Source organism: Thamnophis elegans, chromosome 1 (genome assembly GCF_009769535.1).
Source record: "Thamnophis elegans isolate rThaEle1 chromosome 1, rThaEle1.pri, whole genome shotgun sequence".
Lineage (NCBI taxonomy): Eukaryota > Metazoa > Chordata > Lepidosauria > Squamata > Colubridae > Thamnophis > Thamnophis elegans.
In genome coordinates, this window is record NC_045541.1 from 167,577,044 (window position 1) to 167,597,329 (window position 20,286).

The 20,286-nt window shown below is 44.0% G+C and overlaps 1 protein-coding gene across 2 annotated transcripts in view; it reads left to right on the plus strand.

Moving 5' to 3' along the window:
- The first annotated feature begins 7,926 nt into the window (after window positions 1-7,926).
- The window catches only part of PALM (paralemmin), a 101,054-nt gene continuing 88,694 nt past the window's right edge, over window positions 7,927-20,286 (plus strand). For both annotated transcript variants that reach the window (XM_032238854.1, XM_032238855.1), the window contains exon 1: window positions 7,927-8,276. In XM_032238854.1, the coding sequence (XP_032094745.1) occupies window positions 8,272-8,276 (5 nt within the window). In that variant the 5' untranslated portion in view covers window positions 7,927-8,271. The remainder of the gene's footprint in view (window positions 8,277-20,286) is intronic.

Here is a 20,286-nt window from a genome sequence, read left to right on the forward strand (position 1 = left end):
AAATCCACAGCTGGAAAAGGTATGTGGATTGGACAGAGGGAGGGGGGGGGAATTCAAAATTATTGTAATTTAATTTGTAATTTTTTATTGTGAGTAATTTGTTTGTTCTCTCAATTTCAGAGAGAGTTTGTTTGAGAGGGGCAGCCCTCTCCCCCCCACTGGGAGCCCCGTCCTGCTCCCCTCCCTTTCCTCCTCCTCCTCTCCCCTTTCTTTGCTGGCTGCCGCCTCGCCCCTTCCGCCTCCTCCGTCCCCGCTGCTGTGTCCGACAGGCCAGGCGTCTCACGTTTATGTCTGCCATAAACGTGAGATGACTGGCCTGTTGGACACAGCGGTGGGGTCAGAGGAGGCGGGGGGCGAAGCGGTGGAGCACGGCAGTAGCAGGGACGTCCACGCTGCTGTGTCCGACAGGCCAGGTGTCTTGTGTTTATATCCGCCATAAACACGAGACGCCTGGCCTGTCGGACAAAGCGGTGGGGACATTGCTTCTTGCTGCTGCCACGCTCTTGCCTCACCAACCATAATCCTCACCGCACGTCACTGCAGAGGGCTGCAGGAGGATGTTGTGGCTGAAAATGGAGCCTCAATGAGTGACGATGAGCTGGCCACCCCCACCTCAGCGATGCCCACCCCTTGGCCACCCCCACCCCCAGGCCACTCTGTGGTCAAACACAAACCTGATGCAACCCTCAATGAAATAGAGTTTGATACCCCTGCTGTAAACAAATTCGGCAAAGTTTGCTAAAAACTTCACAGCTGGATGTGAACTAGCTGGTCCACTTTAGCCACAAGGCTAATACTATATTTCTAAGAGCCAATGAACCTTCAAATATTCTCCTTTTGAATCATCTTTGTTGGGGGGGATAAACACTATTATGGCGAAGCAGTTTGGTCTAATGGTTAATGTACCAGGTTAGAAACTAGGATACTGTGGTGATGGGCTGGCTGCTAAAATAAAGCAAGGTCATGGCACACACTTGAAAGTAAATCAGGAAGACTGTAAATGCGGAGGGGGGGTGTCTGTCTGGCAAGAACAGAGAATGCTTATCAACAGGAAATATGCATGTGTAAAGCATATCCATAATTGTAGCAATTATGGGTAGCTAGAAAGCTGATAAAAGGTAACAAGGATTAGACAATTTGCAGACCTCAGCCAAAAGTTAGCAATGGAAATGGTCTGCAGCAAGTGAAATGTCTATTAGATAACTCCTGGAGCATTCATTAGCCAAGGCTTAGGAATGGGACAGCTATAGACCAATAGAACAAATTGTAGAATTATTGCTAAAATGTTTATTAGAGGATATTTCTTATTATCTCACCTTGTCCTGCCTTCTTCTTTAGTGAAAATGTATAAAGCTTTCTTAATCCTTTGTTCTTGGTTTCTTGGCCTTTTGACCAGGAATCCCTTTTCCTTGGAGTACTCCAATAAAAAGCAATCAGAAAACCTGCACCTCGTGTCTGGAGTCCATCATTGGCTTCGGCACCACCAGGCTCAGGCCCGAATTGGGGACAACAGTGGATTTTAGTCCCACTTTAGCCATGAAATCCAGCTAGGTGACTTTGGGCCAATCACTAGGAGAGTGTGAATTCTAGTCCCACCTTAGGCATGAAAGCTGGCTGGTTGGCTGGCTTTGGGTCAGTCACTCTCTCCCTCAGTCCAATCCACCTTACAGGGCAAATAGCAAAAGGAAGGAGCATTAGGTATGTTCACCACTTATTTAGATTTATATTATACTAGCTGATAACCCAGCGTTGCCCGGGTATTTATTTATAGGGGGAAAATGTCTGGACCAAACGTAATTTATAATGCTGGATTTTCCCCCTTACCAGAGGGAGCCCCTTCGTGGAGTACTGTGAAGCCATTACCATGGCAACTCCACTGTGCTGTACAGTAGAAGCCATTTTTATGGCAGTACAGTAGAAGTTATTTTAAGGCACAACAGGCTATATCTTAACAGAACACACCCATAGTATTTGTTTCCATCTGTCTGCCAAGTTTGGTTGAAATTGCTCGAGGTGTTCCAGAGTTATGCTGGAACATACACACACACACACACACAGCCACACACAGCCAGAGCCAGAGCCAGAGCCAGAGCCAGAGCCACACACACACACACACACACACACCTTAAAGCTACAGGACATGAAATTAATTTTGAAGGAACCAGGTTAATCTCCAAAACTGAACACTTCAACAAGAGAATAATTATGGAAGCTATTGAAATAGAGAAACCCCCTCCCCCCAACATGAATAAACATGACGATACCTCCCGCCTACCAGACATCTGGAAACCAGCCCTGGTAAATAAACGAGCCGTACTCACCATCCAGGCTGTTACAACACAAAACAACAACGGACACACAACCAGCACCAATCTATCAATCATGATACAGCCACACAACCAATTATTCCACTTACTGAAACAAAGCCAGTACTCCACCCCCACCCCCCACCAAGATTTATAGAAAGATGGCAGCTCCGGCCACACTTTAAGCCAAAAACACCAGCCTGAGGATGGCGAGTGAGACCTCACCGAAACATTGCCAAAACAATCTCAATCTTACATGGAAAAAGACCCGAATACAAAAAGACCAGCATACCTACACCTGTGAAAATTTATGAAAACACATACACATATACATATACATATACATATACATATACATATACATATACATATACATATACATATACATATACATATACATATACATAACTTTTGCTTTGCTTTGTGGGTTTGCTGGAGGTATTTGCAGAGAAATTGATGAGACTCTAGTACATTGTTGTTGAAAATTCTGCTCAATACCGTATCAATCCTGCGGTAAGCAAAAACAATCCTGGAATTACCAATATTTTCAGGGAAATGTGGCCTATTGTATTGCCATCTAAAGATTGATTTTTCTATCTCTTAGGAGTGGATTTGTTTTTCCAGTCAGATCTTGCCCCCTCCCCTCATTTTTAAAAAAGAAATCTGAAGTTCATGGTTGCTGGCAAAATGAAAGAAACACTGGACTTTTCAGAAGGGGCTAGATCAACCTTTCTTTATCTTTTTTCTTTATCATTATATTTCTTTTACAATATTGTAAAAGAAAGGCTTGGGGGATTACATCAAACAATTACACTTAACAGAGGCCTAAAGCACTTATTTTGTTTCTTATTTCTATTAAAACAAACCACCACCCCCAAATGTGTTCCATTGGAATTCGGCATTTTGAATGGGGATTTCAGCAGTAAAATTTGGGGGTGGGCTATGACCACTTCAAAGGGGTCTGGACTTTGGAGGAAACCCAGGCTGGTTTGAGGTCTAGACAATTATTACTGGATGTAGACCCTTCTAGATAAGATCTGCCATCTAGTCGGCATTGCCCTCTCCTGCTGTGAGCAGAAAAGAAACAGCATACAAAGAGAGGCTCAAATCATCAATATCTAAAGCAGAGGTCGCCAATATTTCAGATCTCAGGGACCACTAAATTCATAATTTAAATCCCGCGGTCACTAATATGACTTTTTTTTAAAAAAAGATAAATAGTATTTAGTGCAACATAAAAATGCAAATAATTTTTCGGCGGACCACCAAAATTTTCTCACGGGCCACCAGTTGGTGACTGCCGATCTAGGCGACACCCTCTCTATGGCCTACAACCAGTTTATCAGAGATTAAAATCCAGGAAACGCTTCCTTTGGTTGACAGAAGACTTCAAACAATTTGAAAGCAGAGTGGACCTATGGATAATCCTTGACTTTCGGCCAAAGTTGAGGCCAAAATTTATGTTGCTAAGGGAGACAGTTGTTGAGTTTTGCCTCGTTTTATAACCTTCCTTACTGTAGTTGTTAATTGAATCACTGCAGTTTTAAGTTAGTAGAGTGGTTGTTAAGTGATCTGGCTTCTCCATTGACTTTGCTTGTCAGAAGGACGCAAAAGGTGGTCACATAACCCCTGAGACATTGCAACCGTCATAAATATCAGCCAGTTGCCAAGCATCCAAAGTTTGATCATGTAACCATGGGGATGCCACAGTGGTTGTGAAAAATGATCACAAGTCACTTCTTTTTTTATATATATGATTTTTTTTCCTTTTTTTAAAAACATATTTTTATTTCCATTTTCATAACATACAATCACATGTATACTATACATAGCCAGTATCATATAGTATTAAATAATGATTACATCAGTTCCTCTTGTCATCAATGCCCCCCAAAAAGTTAACACCCATTATTAGCTCTTCTACTCTCCATACACCTCTTTCTTCTACCTCTCTCCTACTTCCTATCTTCCCTCCATCATCCTTTCCTACTCTACTTCCCCTTCCTTTCTCCTTCTCCTCTCTCTACATTCCACTCCTCCTTATCATCCTCCTCCTCATCTTCCCCCCTTACCCTCTCTTCTATCCCTCTCTTCCCATCTTTCTTCTCCCTTCTGCTTCCCACTCTTCCTCTCATTGGTGTATTTCCGCTTCCATATCAATATACTTAACATATCCTAGTATTAAAGAGAAAAAAATAATAGGAGAAGACAGTATACATGTGGAATCAAATTACATTAAAATCTAATACCTCTCGTCAAACCTGATATATCCCTTCCTCCCCCCCCCTCCCCCCAACCCCCTCCCCAGCCTTCCCTCACCCATCTTCCCAGAACCCATACACGGTATAAATCTTTAACAAAAACAGTCTAAAATATATTGGAAAAAAGAATAGAAAATTGATAACATCTTTACATTGAACTTAGCTCCTCCTTGCTAAGCTAACTTTAAACAATTTATATCATTCCTGATCTTAATTGTAAGCTATCTGGAATTTCTTAGTCCCCTATTTATTTTGTATATAATCAATCCATTTTTTCCAGTCTCGTTTGTATCTCTCGTTTGAGTGATGCTTAAGATATGCAGATATTTTAGCCATCGCAGCTAAATTTGTGACTTTCAATGTCCATTCTTGAATTGTAGGCAAGTCTTCCTTCTTCCAGTATTGCGCCACCAACAATCTAGCTGCAGTTATTAAGTGCAAAATCAAATTAATCTCTCATAAGTCACTTCTTTCAGGGCCATATTAACTTCAAATGATCACTAAATGAACGGTTATAAGTTGAGGACTGACTACACAAAGAACCAACAATAGGTGGAACCAACGAAGAAGCTGGCATCCAAACTTTTTGGATGAGAAATGAAACATTTTCAAAGGGAAAAGAAATCTCCCTCAAGTCTAGTTGCCTTGTGGAAAAAGCACCACTGGGACAATCGGTTGTATGACTCACCCTTCAGAGGCACTAGTGATAATCCCCAGTCACAGTAGTCATAGTGTTGAATTTGGGTATTGGCTGGGAATTGAACAGATGATCTTTTGAGGGCCCCTCTACTTCCGTACCTTGTCTTAGGTGACGGAAGCAAACCAGGCCATCCATCCCTGTATACCCGAAAAGCCCAAAGGTAATTTATCTGCCTGAGCCCAGAGGATTATGGGAACACAGTTGTCGTTCGCCAACCAGAGTTGGATTCAGTATTTTGTGTGAAGCTGTGATTATAAGGCAACTTCATTTGCTCCCTGGAGAGCATATTCTGCAAGGAGACAATATGAGTGGAACACTTAGCTAACCTGCTCAGCTGTTCCTCCCTCTCCCTGCAGCGTTTCAGTTCATTTTATATTAGAATAGAATAACAGAGTTGGAAGGGACCTTGGAGGTCTTCTAGTCCAACCCCCTGCTTAGGCAGGAAACCCTACACCCTACGCCATTTTGGTCTGAACCACTGTTTCTCACTCTCAGCAACTTTTAGATGTGCAGACTTCAACTCCCAGAATTCCCCAGAATGCCTGCAGAATTCTGGGAGTTATCCCACTTTTTAAAATCGCTGAGGTTGAGAAACACTGGTCTCTTGGAAGAAATGTCCTTCTGGGTTCAGTTCTAAGTGGGGGAAAAGACACTAGAAACATGGAGGCTGCTTGAAAAGATGGTTTAATGGTGGACAGGATCACATGGCTTGAGTTCCTGAACAGAAAAGGGGACCACATGCTTCAAGATGTTGGGTGAAAAAGAAAAAAGGCAGAGATGCTGAAAGTTCCCGGTTTTATGCCCTCTGGGCTTTGAACCTGAGCTTGTATTCTGATTGGTTGTCAGACTCCCATGGGGCCATGCAGGGGCAATTCTGTAGGCTGTGTTTTGAATCCAAGTTTGGTTGAGCATTGCTTCTTCCCAGGTGCCTTGTGGGGAGATCAGTAGTGTTAATCCTACCTTTGTTATGTAGAGTAGACTGGCTCAGGCCTTAATGGCCCATTGACAAAGGTGGAGAGGGCTGAGTTTCTGCCTCTCTTGAGTTTCTACTCTTTTTAGGGGAAAATATTCTACCTTTCTAATATTTCCTAAAATATTTCATTATATAGGAGAGAGGTGGGTTTTTAACTTCCAACAGGTCTAAACCAAAATCATTGCACCCACACGTGGAAATGTATGACTAATTTTTCTTTTTCTTTCTTTCTTTGCCCCCCTCCCCGCACACAATTACTTGCATAGGGATTATTCTTTATACCATTTATGTCGAAAAAAATAACTACTATACTAAACAATGTAACCGAGTGGAAAGCTCTTCCATGTGTGTTCACCCCTTGAAGAGTATTCGGCGACTTCAGCTAGTCCAGAATGCGGCCGCGCGAGCGATTGTGGGTGCACCTCGCTTCACCCACATAACACCTATCCTCCGCGAGCTGCACTGGCTACCTGTCGATCTCCGGGAACGCTTCAAGGTGCTACTTGTCACCCATAAAGCCCTACATGGTAGTGGATCTGAGTACTTGAGAGACCGCCTACTGCCAATTACCTCCACGCGACCTATTAGATCTCATCGATTAGGCCTCCTCCGAGTTCCATCTGCCGGTCAATGCCGACTGCCAACTACGTGGAGGAGAGCCTTCTCGGTGGCAGCTCCGACCCTATGGAACGATCTCCCCGTGGAGATTCGTACCCTCACCACCCTCCAGACCTTCCGCACAGCCCTCAGAATCTGGCTATCCCGTCAGGCCTGGGGCTAAGACTGTAACCCGCCCGAATGGTATGAATGTTGTGTTTTTAATTATGTATTGTCTTATATGTTAAAAGTTTGTCTCCCCCTCCCTTTTGGGTTGTGAGCCGCCCTGAGTCCCCCCAGGGAAAAGGGCGGCATACAAATTAATTTCTACATTCTACATTCTACATTCTACTGCGTTTCTCCTGAAACACTGCCCTGTATCTGTTGCTGTGATTTCCCTCACTTTCTCTTTTGTTCCAGAGGGGAAAACACTCTGCACATGCCCAGAGTCCCTTTGTCCCACAACGATGCAACCGATCACATAAATGCAGCCAAGCAAGCCAGTCATTTGCTCGGGGGTTTCCTCTGGCTAGGCATGGATCTTGTCGAATTGTTCTTTCTTTTTTCTTCGATTCAGAACGAGATCCTTTCGCCCCGAAGGCCAACGTCTCGGCTTTTCCCGTGAAACCCATCCTCGGTCGCAGATTTCTCGGGCAGTTTGTGGCCAGACCGAGGCTCGCCACGGTTACATTCGTGGCTCGCACTCAGCCACGGTCAGAGAGCCCTGATAAAGCGAAGCCCTAAATTTAGCGTCCTTTCTCAAGCCCCCCCAAAAGCGCTTGAGATCAAACCAAACCCGCTTTTAAAAACCGAGCGCGATGAGCGAACCAAGCCGCATCTTATCTCCCTCCGGAGTGTAAGAAAGCGGCGCAGCCCGCCGGGCGAGGGGCAGAAGCGCTGAAGCAACCGGGCGGCTCCCACCAGCCGTCGCGCCCCGCTCGGCTCCCTCCGAAGCCTCGTCGGCGTCTGCCTCTCTGCTTTTGGACAAAACACCCGCCGTGGCGGGAGGCGTCCAGCAAGCGGCGCTATTGCAATGCTGGAGGAAGGCTGGCTTGGGAGGGGAGGGGTGCCGGGGGGGGGGGGCTCAACTGCACCCGCGGACACACACGCACGCACACACACACATACACACACATCCATCCCACACTCGCACATAATACCCAAGGCTTCGCATCCCCGGCTCGCACAGCCCATCCGCTCGGGACGGTAATCAACGCCGGATGGGATGTGGAGTCGTCAGGTGCAGCCGTCACCGCCACCTTCTCTGACGGCCTCTGGAAACCAGAGCTCTTGACGAGGAGGAGGAGAGGAGGAGGAGGAGGAGGAAGAAGATTAATCCCGCTAAACCGGCTCTTCCCCCTCCCTTTTCTTGCACCTTGCAAGACCGCCAGACTGCCGGGAGTAGCCGAGGGGAGCACCGCGGAGTCCTGAAAAATGGAGTAAGCGTTTCTTCTCTTTCTTTCTCTTTCTCTCTCTCTCTTTCTTTCTCTCCTTTCCTTCGCTCCCGGGCAGCGCCCGGAGGGTGCCTTTTGGGAGTCTTTCCCCGTCTCCCGTGCTGGAGCGTCTCCCTTGCAATAATGCTTTGTACCCCTCGGCTGTGGCTGATGGGACGGGGAAGAGACGCTGCAAGGTTTGGCCGGGGCAAATCTCGCCTCTTGTCCCGCCACCCCCCCCCCCGGCCCCCGCAAGGAAACGATGCTGCTGCTGCATTGGGCACCTCGGACTTTCAGGTCTCCCAGCCTTGCTGGCGTTTGCCCGTCAACTCTTGCTAAATTAGGCTGGCCGGCTTGGCTGCACAGCCCGGAATGGGAAGGGAGCTTGAAAGAAAGGCTGGTCCATTTTCTCAGGGGCGACGCTCCATCCTCTTTCTGGCAGCCTCTCCCTCCCTCCCTCTCTCTTTTTTTTTACCTGTTGTCGCAAGCTTTCATCTGCTTGTATGTGTGTGTTTGCGTGGTGGTGCGTGACTGCCTCCACCCAGCCAGCCACAAACCGCCCCCCCCCCACATCCAAGCAATGACTCAGGCGATTCTGAGAGATGCACACTTCGTGGTGGCTTCCCACTGTCCCTGTTCCTTCCAATTCAAATGATTGGATTGGGGTTGTTGTTGGCTTGTTTTTCTTTCTTTCTTTATTTCTTTCTTTCTTTTTTTTGCTGTCCTCCGACCCAGGTGGAGACTGCCTTTCAGGGTGGGGTGAGGTAGGGCCTATCCATTCAGCCTCCTTTCTCTCAGGGAGGCCCCCAAACTACTGGCTTTCATGGGCTTGCCTCAAGCAAAAAAAACAACAAGCCTCCTTTTATTATTATTATTTGACATTTTAATTTCTTCGGATGCTCTTGAGCGAAAGCACCTTTGACAAGGAAGATGCCTTCAAAAGCCCCGGATTGACAGAAAACAAAGGAATGGATTTAAGGGAAGGGTTACCATCAGGGCCTTCCTGTAACAGCTCTACTAAAGAAAGGGCATTGGGTGCACGCCTATCCTTACCTTTGTTTTTATTTCCTTATTAATAAAAACTGCCCCTAAGGTTCTGCCTGCCTGTTTCCAATTGGTTCTTTTTTTCTTTTCTTTTCAATGGGCACAGACAGGACCACAAAGTTGGCAGGGCGAGATGGGCACATTCCTTCAGTCCGTCTTGCAATCTTGCCTGAAATCTTTGCAAAAAAGGAGTAAAAAAAAAAAGGGAAGGATTTTTGACATTTCGTTGCCCGCTTTCTGACGAGGAACTGAAAAAAAGGTGCTTTTTGTCCCCAGTAGCCTCCAGTAGGAATTGCTGGCGCCGAAGACAATCTCTTGGGAAGCTTCCCAGCCGAACTGCCTTGGTATCATCCACGTGTGCCAATTAACAGAATTAGACTTCAGCCAGGGGTTTCTTCCAGATTGCTAGTAAAATTGCTGCAGTGAATTGAAATTTCAAGTTTCTGTTTTGGACTCTTCTCTTCTGCTATTTGAATGTTTGGGTGTTTTGGGTGTATATCATGGAATATTCTGTGGCCTAACCGGAACGCATCTTGAGATTCATAGTGGAAGCATGTGTTTTATGGGGATAAAAAAGGATTGAACTTAATGTACTCCCAAAAGATAAGGACTGAAATGTCCTTTAGACAAAACAGTGCAATAGCCATTTTAAGGAAAGCTCCCTTGTTCTTCACTAACAGCAGACCTGTGGTAACCTGGCTTGGAAGGTTTAAAAACTTCCCTGGAGCCTGGTTTTAGGCTCTGAATGTTTTTTTATGTGTTGTGGAGTTTATTTGACTTCTGGGGGAACAGATGAGCAAAGATGGGACTTCCCTCTGCTTTCATTTAAATATTTCATGTGTGTTTTGGCAGATACTGTAAGCATCCAGCTAATTGATTTTTATTTTTCCAGTAGCTACATACAACTAACCATCTACACTAATAATAATATACTTTTGCCTGTATTTATGGACACGGTGGCTCAGTGTGGCTAAGATGCTGAGCTTGTCGATCAGAAGATCAACAGTTTGGCGGTTCAAATCCCTAGCGCCGCATAACGGAGTGAGCTCCCGTTACTTGTCCCAGCTTCTGCCAACCTAGCAGTTCGAAAGCATGTAAAAGTGGAAAAATAGGGACCACCTTTGGTAGGAAGGTAACAGCCTGTGCACCTTCGGCGTATAGTCATGCCGGCCACAGGACCATGAAGACATCTTTGGACAATGCTGGCTCTTTGAAACGGAGATGAGCACCATCCCCTCGAGTTGGGAACGACTAGCACATATGTGCAAGGGAAACCTTTACCTTACCTTTTTTTGCCTGTATAGCTCTCAACCCCATAGATTATCCCAACCCTATTCCCACAACAAAGGGGTAGCCAGGGAGAGCTTAATAATAATAATTCACTGTTGTATACATATTAAAATATAGACCACCACTAGCCAGAAGGAGTTGCCTTTTATGATATGAGTGGCATATAAGTTAAATAAATAAATGAATGTATAAATAAATAAAGTACATTTTTCCAGGAAGAAACGTAAGATATAGAAAGAAAACAGCCCCCCTTTTAACTGTATTTATTTTATATATCAGATTTGTAGATTGCCCATCTCACTGGCAGAGTGACTCTTTTGATCTTAATTTTGCTGCCCTTATTTTGGAGCTTCAACAAATTAAGGATTTTCTCCTTTGACAGGCGAAGCAGATTTTGAATTTGGTTCCTTTGTTTCTAACTAGGCGGTCTGAACTGAGCTTCTTTCAAGAGAGGCCCTGCAACCTTAATTGTTGGCTCTTGTGTTTTTTCCACACATGTGTCCCTGCTTGTCAGCTGTGGATCTAAGAAGTGCATTTCTTAGCTTTTTCTTGATTGCACGGTTATCTTTTTTTAAGGGCACGCACTGCCCACTTGTTTCCCAAAGAACTTGAGCAGCATCTTCTGAGCACCCATCATTTTTATTTCTTCCTTTGGAAGAGTCGAGCGTTTGAGGTGGTGTCTGGGATCGCACTGCTTTTTAAATGGGTGTTGTTCCAGACCTCTGTAGTGTTTATGGAAGAGTCAGTTTGATGGGTCAAGAAGCTGGATTAGTCCTGCCTTAGACATAAAGCCATCAGCTTCGAGTTTAGCCACCTGAGGAATTACACCAGTGCTTCTCAATCTCACGAGTTTAAGGCCTGTGGACTTCAACTCCCAGAATTCCCCAGCCAGCCAAGCTGGCTGGGGAATTCTGGGAGTTGAAGTCCACATTCCTTAAACTCACTGAGATTGAGAAATACTGCATTACTTCCAACTGGCTTTCACGTGAATGCTACAAAGCTCTGAGACAATGCCCAATTTAAGAGCAATGGGACCACAGACGACCCCAGTTCAAAGTGAGCCCCAGTTTTTCATTTTCCCACAGCCCTAAGAAGTAAATCATATGTTGTCCCAAAGATGCTTTTTCGAAAGGCAACTTTTTCTTGGGATTTCCCCCCCCCCCCTTGAAAATATTTCCCTTCTTGTCTGAGAAGTTTCTTCAATTCTGAATGATGGGTTATATTTGTATAAATTTATATTCTTTGCAGGCATCTAGTCATTAGCACTAGAATGTATATGCATGTGTATGTATATCAGGTGTGAAGAATCAAGACTACAGGTTAAATTCCAGTTACGCTCCTTCTACAATATGTGAGAGATTTTGTGCTTCTGTGTGTGAGGCTCTATTAGTGTTGTTGTTGTTGTTAGTCGCAAAGTCGTGTCCAACACATTGTGACCCCATGGACAAATGTCCTTTACCATCTTCTGGAGTCCATTTAAGCTCACGCCGACTGTTTTGGTGACTCCATCCAGCCACCTCATTCTCTGTCGTCCCTTTCTTCTTTTGCTTTCAATCTTTCCCAGCATTAGACTCTTCCCCAGTAAGTCCTCCCTTCTCATTAGTATTTGAGTTTCCTCTTCAGGATCTGGCCTTCTGAAGAGCAGTCAGGGTTGATCTCTTCCAGGACTGACCGGTTTGATCGCCTTGCAGTCCAAGGGACTCGCAGGAGTCTTCCCCAGCACCATCATTCAAAGGCCTCCATTCTAGTAGTATGCTTAAGAGCTAATTCCTCCGATTATCTCTGGGTGGATAGAACTGTGACCATTAAGCTCCTGGACAGGGGCATCACCAACATCCACCACCATTTAGTTTGAACATATTCTAGAATTCAATCCCACGAGATGAAAAGTTGTGTACAGGATTGTGTCGGGTTGACTGAGTTCATTGCAAGCCACAATCTGTTTTGCAAATAAGCATGTGACCTTCCTAATCTTTCCCTATCTCAAAATTTAGTCTGAAACTAAGCAAACTTTGCGGTATCACAGTCCAATTTTGAGGAGTAGCCAAAACTGATAATCTGAAATAATTTAAACAAAACTTTAAAAAAACAAAAGCACTGCAAAACATCTCTGGAATTGGCGCCCAAGTTTGGAAGACTAAATAATAATGATAATGTTGTCATAACAATACAAACAATAATAGCTCCGTCCCTGCTGTTAGTACTGCTATTACAACTGTTATTGATAGTTAAAATTGCAAAAGCAGACTAGAGAATGATAATTAATGACTCTTTACTATGATGCGCAGAAATGCTAGAACACTTCCTCTGGCTAGAAAAACTTTGCAAAAAATATTCCTCCTGGCAAATATTCCTTCTCACATCTCGGTTTCCCAAACTTTTCAGAGCAGATTTCAGAATAATTTGACAGCATTAGGTAACACGAGAAGTGGCCTTGATGTGGATCAAATTAATTTTAAAATGAAGGAGCAGAATGCTCTGGCTGGTTATGTAACAACCAGTAAGGGTCTGGTGGCATCTTGTAAAACTAATAAAGTTTATTAAAAGGGATAAACATTTGTGGGCTGCCACCGAAGCTTATGACTTCTAATAAAAATTGCCAGAAAAGATTCTATACGACAGATTTTTTTTTTATCACCACAGACGTAACACAGCCTACAATATCTCTAATTTGCAAAGCAGTTATTGAAGTGTACCTCTAAGACAGTGTTTCTCAACTTTGGCAACTTTAAGATATGTAGAATTTAATTCTCAGCATGGCTGGCATAGGAATACTAAGACAAGAAGTATTGGATATGAGGCGCATATAGGTAGTCCCTGACTTATGACCACAATTGTGACTGGAACTTCTATTGTTAAGCGAGGCTGTTATTAAGAGAAGCATGGCCAATTTTATGGCCTTTTTGCTGTGGTCATTAAGCAAATCACAGGGTTGTTAAGTGAATCTGGCTTCCCCTGTTGACTGCTTATTGGAAACCCGTTGAGAAAGTTGCAAATGGCGATCAAATATCCCTGGGAAACTGCAACTATTATAAATGAATACCAGTTGCCAAGCACCCGAATTTTGATTATGCAACCATGGGGATGCTGCAACAGTCAGAAGTGTGAGTTGTTGGCCACTTTTTTTAGTGCCGTTGTAATTTTGGACCATCACCAAACAAAGTTGTAAGTCGAGGACTACCTGTACTAAGAGATCTTGGCCAAAAACAGAAAGCTAACTTATGCAGATCTTTGATGGGGTTCAGTTGTTAGCAAAATGTTTACCTTCGTAGGGAGATTTATTAGTGCTCAATGCCCATGAGTGCTAAACAGAGCCTCCCTATTCAGGAGCAATTTAGCTCTGAATACCACAAGCAGTGGGGGGAAAGGTATGGTTGGAACTAATTAGAAGCATCTAATTGGCCACTGTGGGAAAAAAGATTCAGTGAAGCTGACCAACCCACAGTCTTTGCTCTTCTGAGATCTGTCTTCCATGACAACATGTATTAATCAGGTTATCTGAATGGAACTTTGAATTAGAAGTCCTGAACAATCTACTTTGGAATAGAATGTCATTTGTTGTAGGTCAGGGCTCAGCAACCTGCGGCTCTGGAGCCGCATGTGGCTCTTTCATCCCTCTGCTGCGGCTCCCTGTCACCGGTCGGCTCCACAATTGATAGGGCTTTTGGTAAGGACAGGTAGAGGAAAAAGGATGCCGTGCTAGGAGGAGACAATGGTGGGAAAACCGGACTTCTGGTTGGCTCTAGAATTGAGTGGGGGGCTTCCGTTTAGGACCTTTGTGGCTCTTTGAATGTTTAAGGTTGCAAGACCCCTGGTCTTGATATATACTGGAGTCTCTTATTGGGTACAAAAAGTTGGGAAAGGTGTCCATGAAGTACAAAACTGCAGAAAACTATTAAGCATCAGGGACCTCAGGTTGCCGACCCCTGTTATAGGTTTTACAATGGGTCTTCATATGCTGGTACCACATCCGTCCCACCCCAATTTCTGATTGGTCATTGGATAGATTGGGGATGAGGAAGAGATTACCGTATTTTTCGGAGTATAAAACGCAACGGAGTAAAAGACATACCAGAGGCAAATTTTTTAAAAAAGTTTTTGCACTCTGCAGACCTCCCAAAAATGGCCGGTTTTTCATGAAAAGGGGTCCGTTTTTTTGTCACAAAACTGGTGAAACTCTGGGTGTTTCTTATACACTGAATGCAGCATTTTTGACATCCCGAAACCCCACCCCCTTCACCAAAATGGCCATGTATAGCCTTTAGGAGGCTTATAGAGTGCTCCTGGAGCTGGGAGGGGGGCAAAAATGAGCAAAAAATGGCCCATTTTCCACTCCTTTTCCCCTCTCCAGTCCCCAGGAACATTCTGGAAGCCTCCTAAAGTCTATGCATGGCCATTTTGGTGAAGAGGGCAGGGTTTCGGGACGCCAAAAATGCTGTATTCAGTGTATAAGACACACCCAGATTTCCACCCTCTTTTTTGAGGGGAAAAGGTGCGTCTTATACTGTGAAAAATACAGTAATTTAGTTCACAAAGGAAGACTTGAAACAAAACTTAGTTATCACCTAAAATTTTCAGTTCCCAGAATTTTGAAGTATTATCCACAAATAATAATAAAGAATGTATATTTAGGGAATAGCATGTTCAAAAAATACACGTGTTTATTTTAAACACATTTAAATGCATTTAGGAAAAATGCATTTGTAGATTCCGCCCCTCACCCCCTTCAAAAAAGCCCAATTTCTGTATATTAGGCAATGGAAATAATGCCGTGTTGCGTAGTATTGGAGATAATGCACCAAAACATTTAACCAATTTTAGTGCCAACTTCTTTTTAAAAATATCAAATCAAATTTGACAAGAGTCAATAAAATGAAACCCACAAAAAATTGGACAAATTAACCAAAATCAGAAACAGAGACAAACTAAAACAGACAGATTTATCCATTCTCGTTGGAACCAGAAAGGCAGAGTTTAAAATTGATGGTGGTCTGATCCCAAACAGAACCTCTACATTTTCCCATTGCCTGGTTCAGTGAATTAGAGGTAAAGTAGGATGATGGCTAAGGTGGAGTTCTTTTCACATCTTGCCTTGCCTTGTCTTAATCAAGGAATTAACAGCACCTAAGGATCAGAGGTGGGTTCCTACAGGTTCGCACCAGTTCGGTAGAACCGGTTCGTCAAATCTACCGAATCGGTTAGAAGAGGTTCCACCAGCGGACCCGGAAAGCAGGCTACACCTACAGAAGAGGTTCCAAAAAATTTTGAAACCCACCACTGCTAAGGATGTACCTTAGGAGGGACGCGGTGGCTCAGTGGCTATGACGTGGAGCTTGTCGATCAGAAAGGTCAGCAGTTCGAGGGTTTGAATCCGTAGTGCCGCGTAATGGAGTGAGCTCCCATTACTTGTCCCAGCTTCTGCCAACCTAGCAGTTCGAAAGCATGTAAAAATGCAAGTAGAAAAAATAGGGACCACCTTTGGTGGGAAGGTAACAGCGTTCCGTGCGCTTTCGGTGTTTAGTCATGCCAGCCACATGACCATGGAGATGTCTTTGGACAACGCTGGCTCTTCGGCTTTGAAACGGAGATGAGCATCGCCCCCTAGAGTCAGGAATGACTAGCATGCATGTGCGAGGGGAACCTTTACCTTAAGGATGTACCCATCACTTTTTCAATCAGTCATATTCCTATATTATAATTGTAGACTTGTTATTTATATGCAATAAATTTTTTCATAGGGGAGTTGGCGTGTTGGATGCAGGGAAAGAATGGGGGGAAAAGATCCAGAATCTCCCTTCCTTTGCTTCTCCTCCCAATCCCATGGGGCATTTTCAATCTGTTTTGAGGGCAGCAGAACAACTGTAAGGTAAACAGGGAATCAGATTTCAACCCCAGAGGTGCTTCTGTACCTCAGACCACAACACCACTCTTCAATTGGGTGCCTCCCAAATGTATTGGACTACAGAACCAGTAATCCATTAATTGAGCTGTGGTCTAACACATCTGGAGGACATCATAATGGAGAAACCTGCATTACCAGCAGCTCATCAATCAGGGCAGCATTTATCAGCTCCTTTGAATAGCTTGGGAGCAGGAAGCCATCAAAAGCACTGGGAAGAAAAGCAAGCTGGAGAAAAAATGTTGAAATGGAAGCATTAATGCTGCCATTCTCTCCAATGTTCTCCGTCGTAATATTAGCTGTATGGCTCTAATGACAAAACAAACAAAGAGAGTAGTTATCACCTTTTTTGTTTGTCTTTAGGCTGTTTGGCTTGATGCCACTATATAAATACATTTTTAAAAAAAGGATTAATGCACCCCAAGTTTGCAAGATTTTGGCATTCTCACTTGAAATACAATAATAGGAGCATACCAGTGAAGGAGCTTACCAATTGTCTAAATAAATATAATGTTATGGCATTTCTTGGGAGAACATCAACATCTTGTGCAATTTGGCAATCTCATGAGTCTGCAGTCAATTTTTAAAAATATAATAATTTTGGCTGGCTGGGGAATTCTGGGAGTTGAAATACTGTACTTTTCTTATAAGTCTCCCAACCATTTCTTATTCTTTAATACTGTTGTAGCAGAGGTGGGTTGCTCTTGGATTGGCCTGCAAACCAGTAGTAGTGGCGGTGGGAGACTCTGCCCACCTGCCCGGATGCTTTTGTGCATGCAGAACCGGTAGCACTGAAACGCACCTCTGTGTTGTAGCCAGTATATAAATGTTCTACTTTCTCCCCAATAGGCAGTGTTTCTCAACCTTGGCAACTTGAAGATGTCCAGACTTCAACTCCCAGAATTCCCCAGCCAGCAAATGCTGGCTGGGGAATTCTGGGAGTTGAAGTCCGGACATCTTCAAGTTGCCAAGGTTGAGAAACACTGCCTATAGCCCTTTGTCATGGAACTATTTTCTCTACTTTTGTAATATAATCCATAAACAGACTTCAGTCTTTAATAAAAAGCACCTTTGTAGATTTCTCTCTAGCAGTCTTGTGTCTCTCAAAGGTGGGGCTAAATGACCTTCCTATTCCCCTTTAACCACATGATTTCTAGAATCCAGAAAAGTTGAAAAAGAGACCTACTGATTAGCTGACCAGCTGGCGGGCTGTGACTGTCCCATCTCAACTGCTGATCTGATCACATTCAATGTGTGACTCCCTTTTGCTAAAGTAGTAAATTTGCAAGTCAGTTTAGGTGATCAAGAACTCATTCCTGGACCACAGAGCGTGCCTTCCTCCAACCATAGCAGGGAGGATCTACTTTCATTTAATTTTGCACCTTCATCCCCTTTCATTAGAGGGCTGGAGGCTAAAACATATGAAGAACGGTTGCAAGAACTGGGCATGGCTAGACTAGTGAGAAGGACCAAGGGAGATATGATAGCAGTGTTCCAATATTTGAGGGGCTGCCACAGAGAGAAGGGGGTCAACCAGTTTTCCAAAGCACCAGAAGACCAACAATGAATGGAAACTGATCAAGGAGAGATTCAACCTAGAAATAAGGAGAAAATCAACCAATGGAACAACTTGCCTTCAGAAGTTGTGGGAGGCTTTCAAGAAGAGACTGGCAGCCACTTGTTGGAAATGGTATAAGGTCTCCTGCTTGAATGCTCCAACATTGGAAGTTTTTAAGAAGATGTTGGATAACCATTTGTCTGAAGTGGTGTAGGGTTTCCTGCCTAAGCAGGAGGTTGGACTAGATGCCCCATAAAATCCCTTCCAATTCTGTTAATCTGTATTCTAATAATGCACTCTGAACCCAAATGGTCCTTAATCCCACCAAATGCTTGAGACCGCCAAGAAGTATAGAGGCATCTCACCAAATGTTTAAAAGAACTCTGGGAATTGAAATCTAGAAGTCTTAAAGTTGCCAGGCATCTTGCTAGCCTGAACCAAGGAAGCCCCCATCTGAGGGGATGGGGGCAGGAGACCTCCCGACCTTCTAGTGATCTGCAAACAGCTATCTTGGTCAGAGTTAATGTCAGTGGAAGGGCAGGATTAATTCCCCCCCACTGCTTTTTGATTTCTGTGAGAATTTAAAGCAGGGTTTTTCAATCTTGGCAACTTTAAGATGTGTGGACTTTAGCTCTCAGAATTCCCCAGCCACTCAGCTTAAACTTACTAAAGTTAAGAAACACTGAGTTAGGCTGTAACAGAGTTGGAAGGGACCTTGTAGGTCATCTAGTTCAACCCCCCCACCCAAGCAGGAGACCCTACACCATTTCTAACAGATGGCAGTCCAGTCTCTCCTTGAAAGCTTCCACTAGTGAAGCTCCCACAGCTTCTGAGGGCAAGCTGTTCTATTGGTTGATTGTTCTCACTGTCAGAAAATTAATCCTTATTTCTAGGTTGAATCTCTCCTTGTTTCCATCCATTATTCCTTGTCTGGCCTTCAGGTGCTTTGGAAAATAAGTTGACCCCTTCCACTCTGTGGCAGCCCCTCTGCCTCCAGAAGTTGTGAATGCTCCAATACTGGAAGTTTTTGAGAAGATGTTGGATAACCATTTGACTGAAGTGGTGTAGGGTTTCCTGCCCAAGCAGGGGGTTGGGCTAGAAGACCTCCAAGGTCCCTTCCAACTCTGTTATTCTATATTCTAAACATTGGAACACTGCTGTCATGTCTCCCCTGGTCCTTCTCTTCACTAGACTAGCCATGCCCATTTCTTGTAACCATTCTTCATATACCGTATTTTAACCTCCAGTCCCCTACTCATCCTTGTTGTTCTTCTCTGCATTCTTTCTAAAGTCTCAACATCTTTTTTATAGTATGGTGACCAAAACGGAATGCAGTATTCTAGGCGTAGTCTTACTAAGGTTTTATCGAGTGATATTAGTACCTCAAGTGATCTTGACTGAATCCCTCTATTAACACAATTTAGGATTGTATTGACTTTTTTGGCTGCTGCTTCTCACTGTTGGCTCATATTTAATTGGCTGTCCACTAAGATGCCAAGATCCCTCTTACACTTAACTGCTATTAAGCCTGGTTTCTCCCCATCTATATGTGTATTTTTGGTTTTTATTGCCTAAGACTTTACTTATTCTCTACACTGACTATCATTTCATGAGTTGGGGCCCAGTGTTCAAGTCATCTGGAGCCTATCATTTAGGTTGAATGAATATGTTCTGGCAAGAGGTGTTCACAGCACAATTTCATGATTATTTACTTGGGAGTAAGCAAAGTTCTACTGTGTGCAACAGGGCCTTTGCTGGCACTTACAGGTTCTCTGCATGCATACTGCCAGATGAGACAGGCATATGGAGTGATCCAGTAACAAACCCAGGTAGCATTATTCATAATTTGCTGGCGGTGAGGCCTAGATTCAACTCTTGTGCCCAAAGGCAGTCTACACCTGACAATAACTGCTTCCTGGAGATAAACAACAGAGATAAGCTATTAGATTTATGACCTTTTTTTTTCCTAGGCAGCTGAAAATAGAACATGGGACCCACCCATTTTATCTCATCAACCATTCTGCTGGGTTGGTTACCGACTGACCTGAGATAAGCCAACGGGCTTCATGCTGAGTGGAAATTTGGACATTCTTTCACCCGGGTGTTTAATCACATGCAGATTTTTGCATGCTTGCTCGCTTGCTTTGCTTCTGGAAGCTTCACGTTGGCCAGAACAGGAAAATCAGATTCTCTGTTACAAGATTGTCTAACCGTGGCAACTTTAA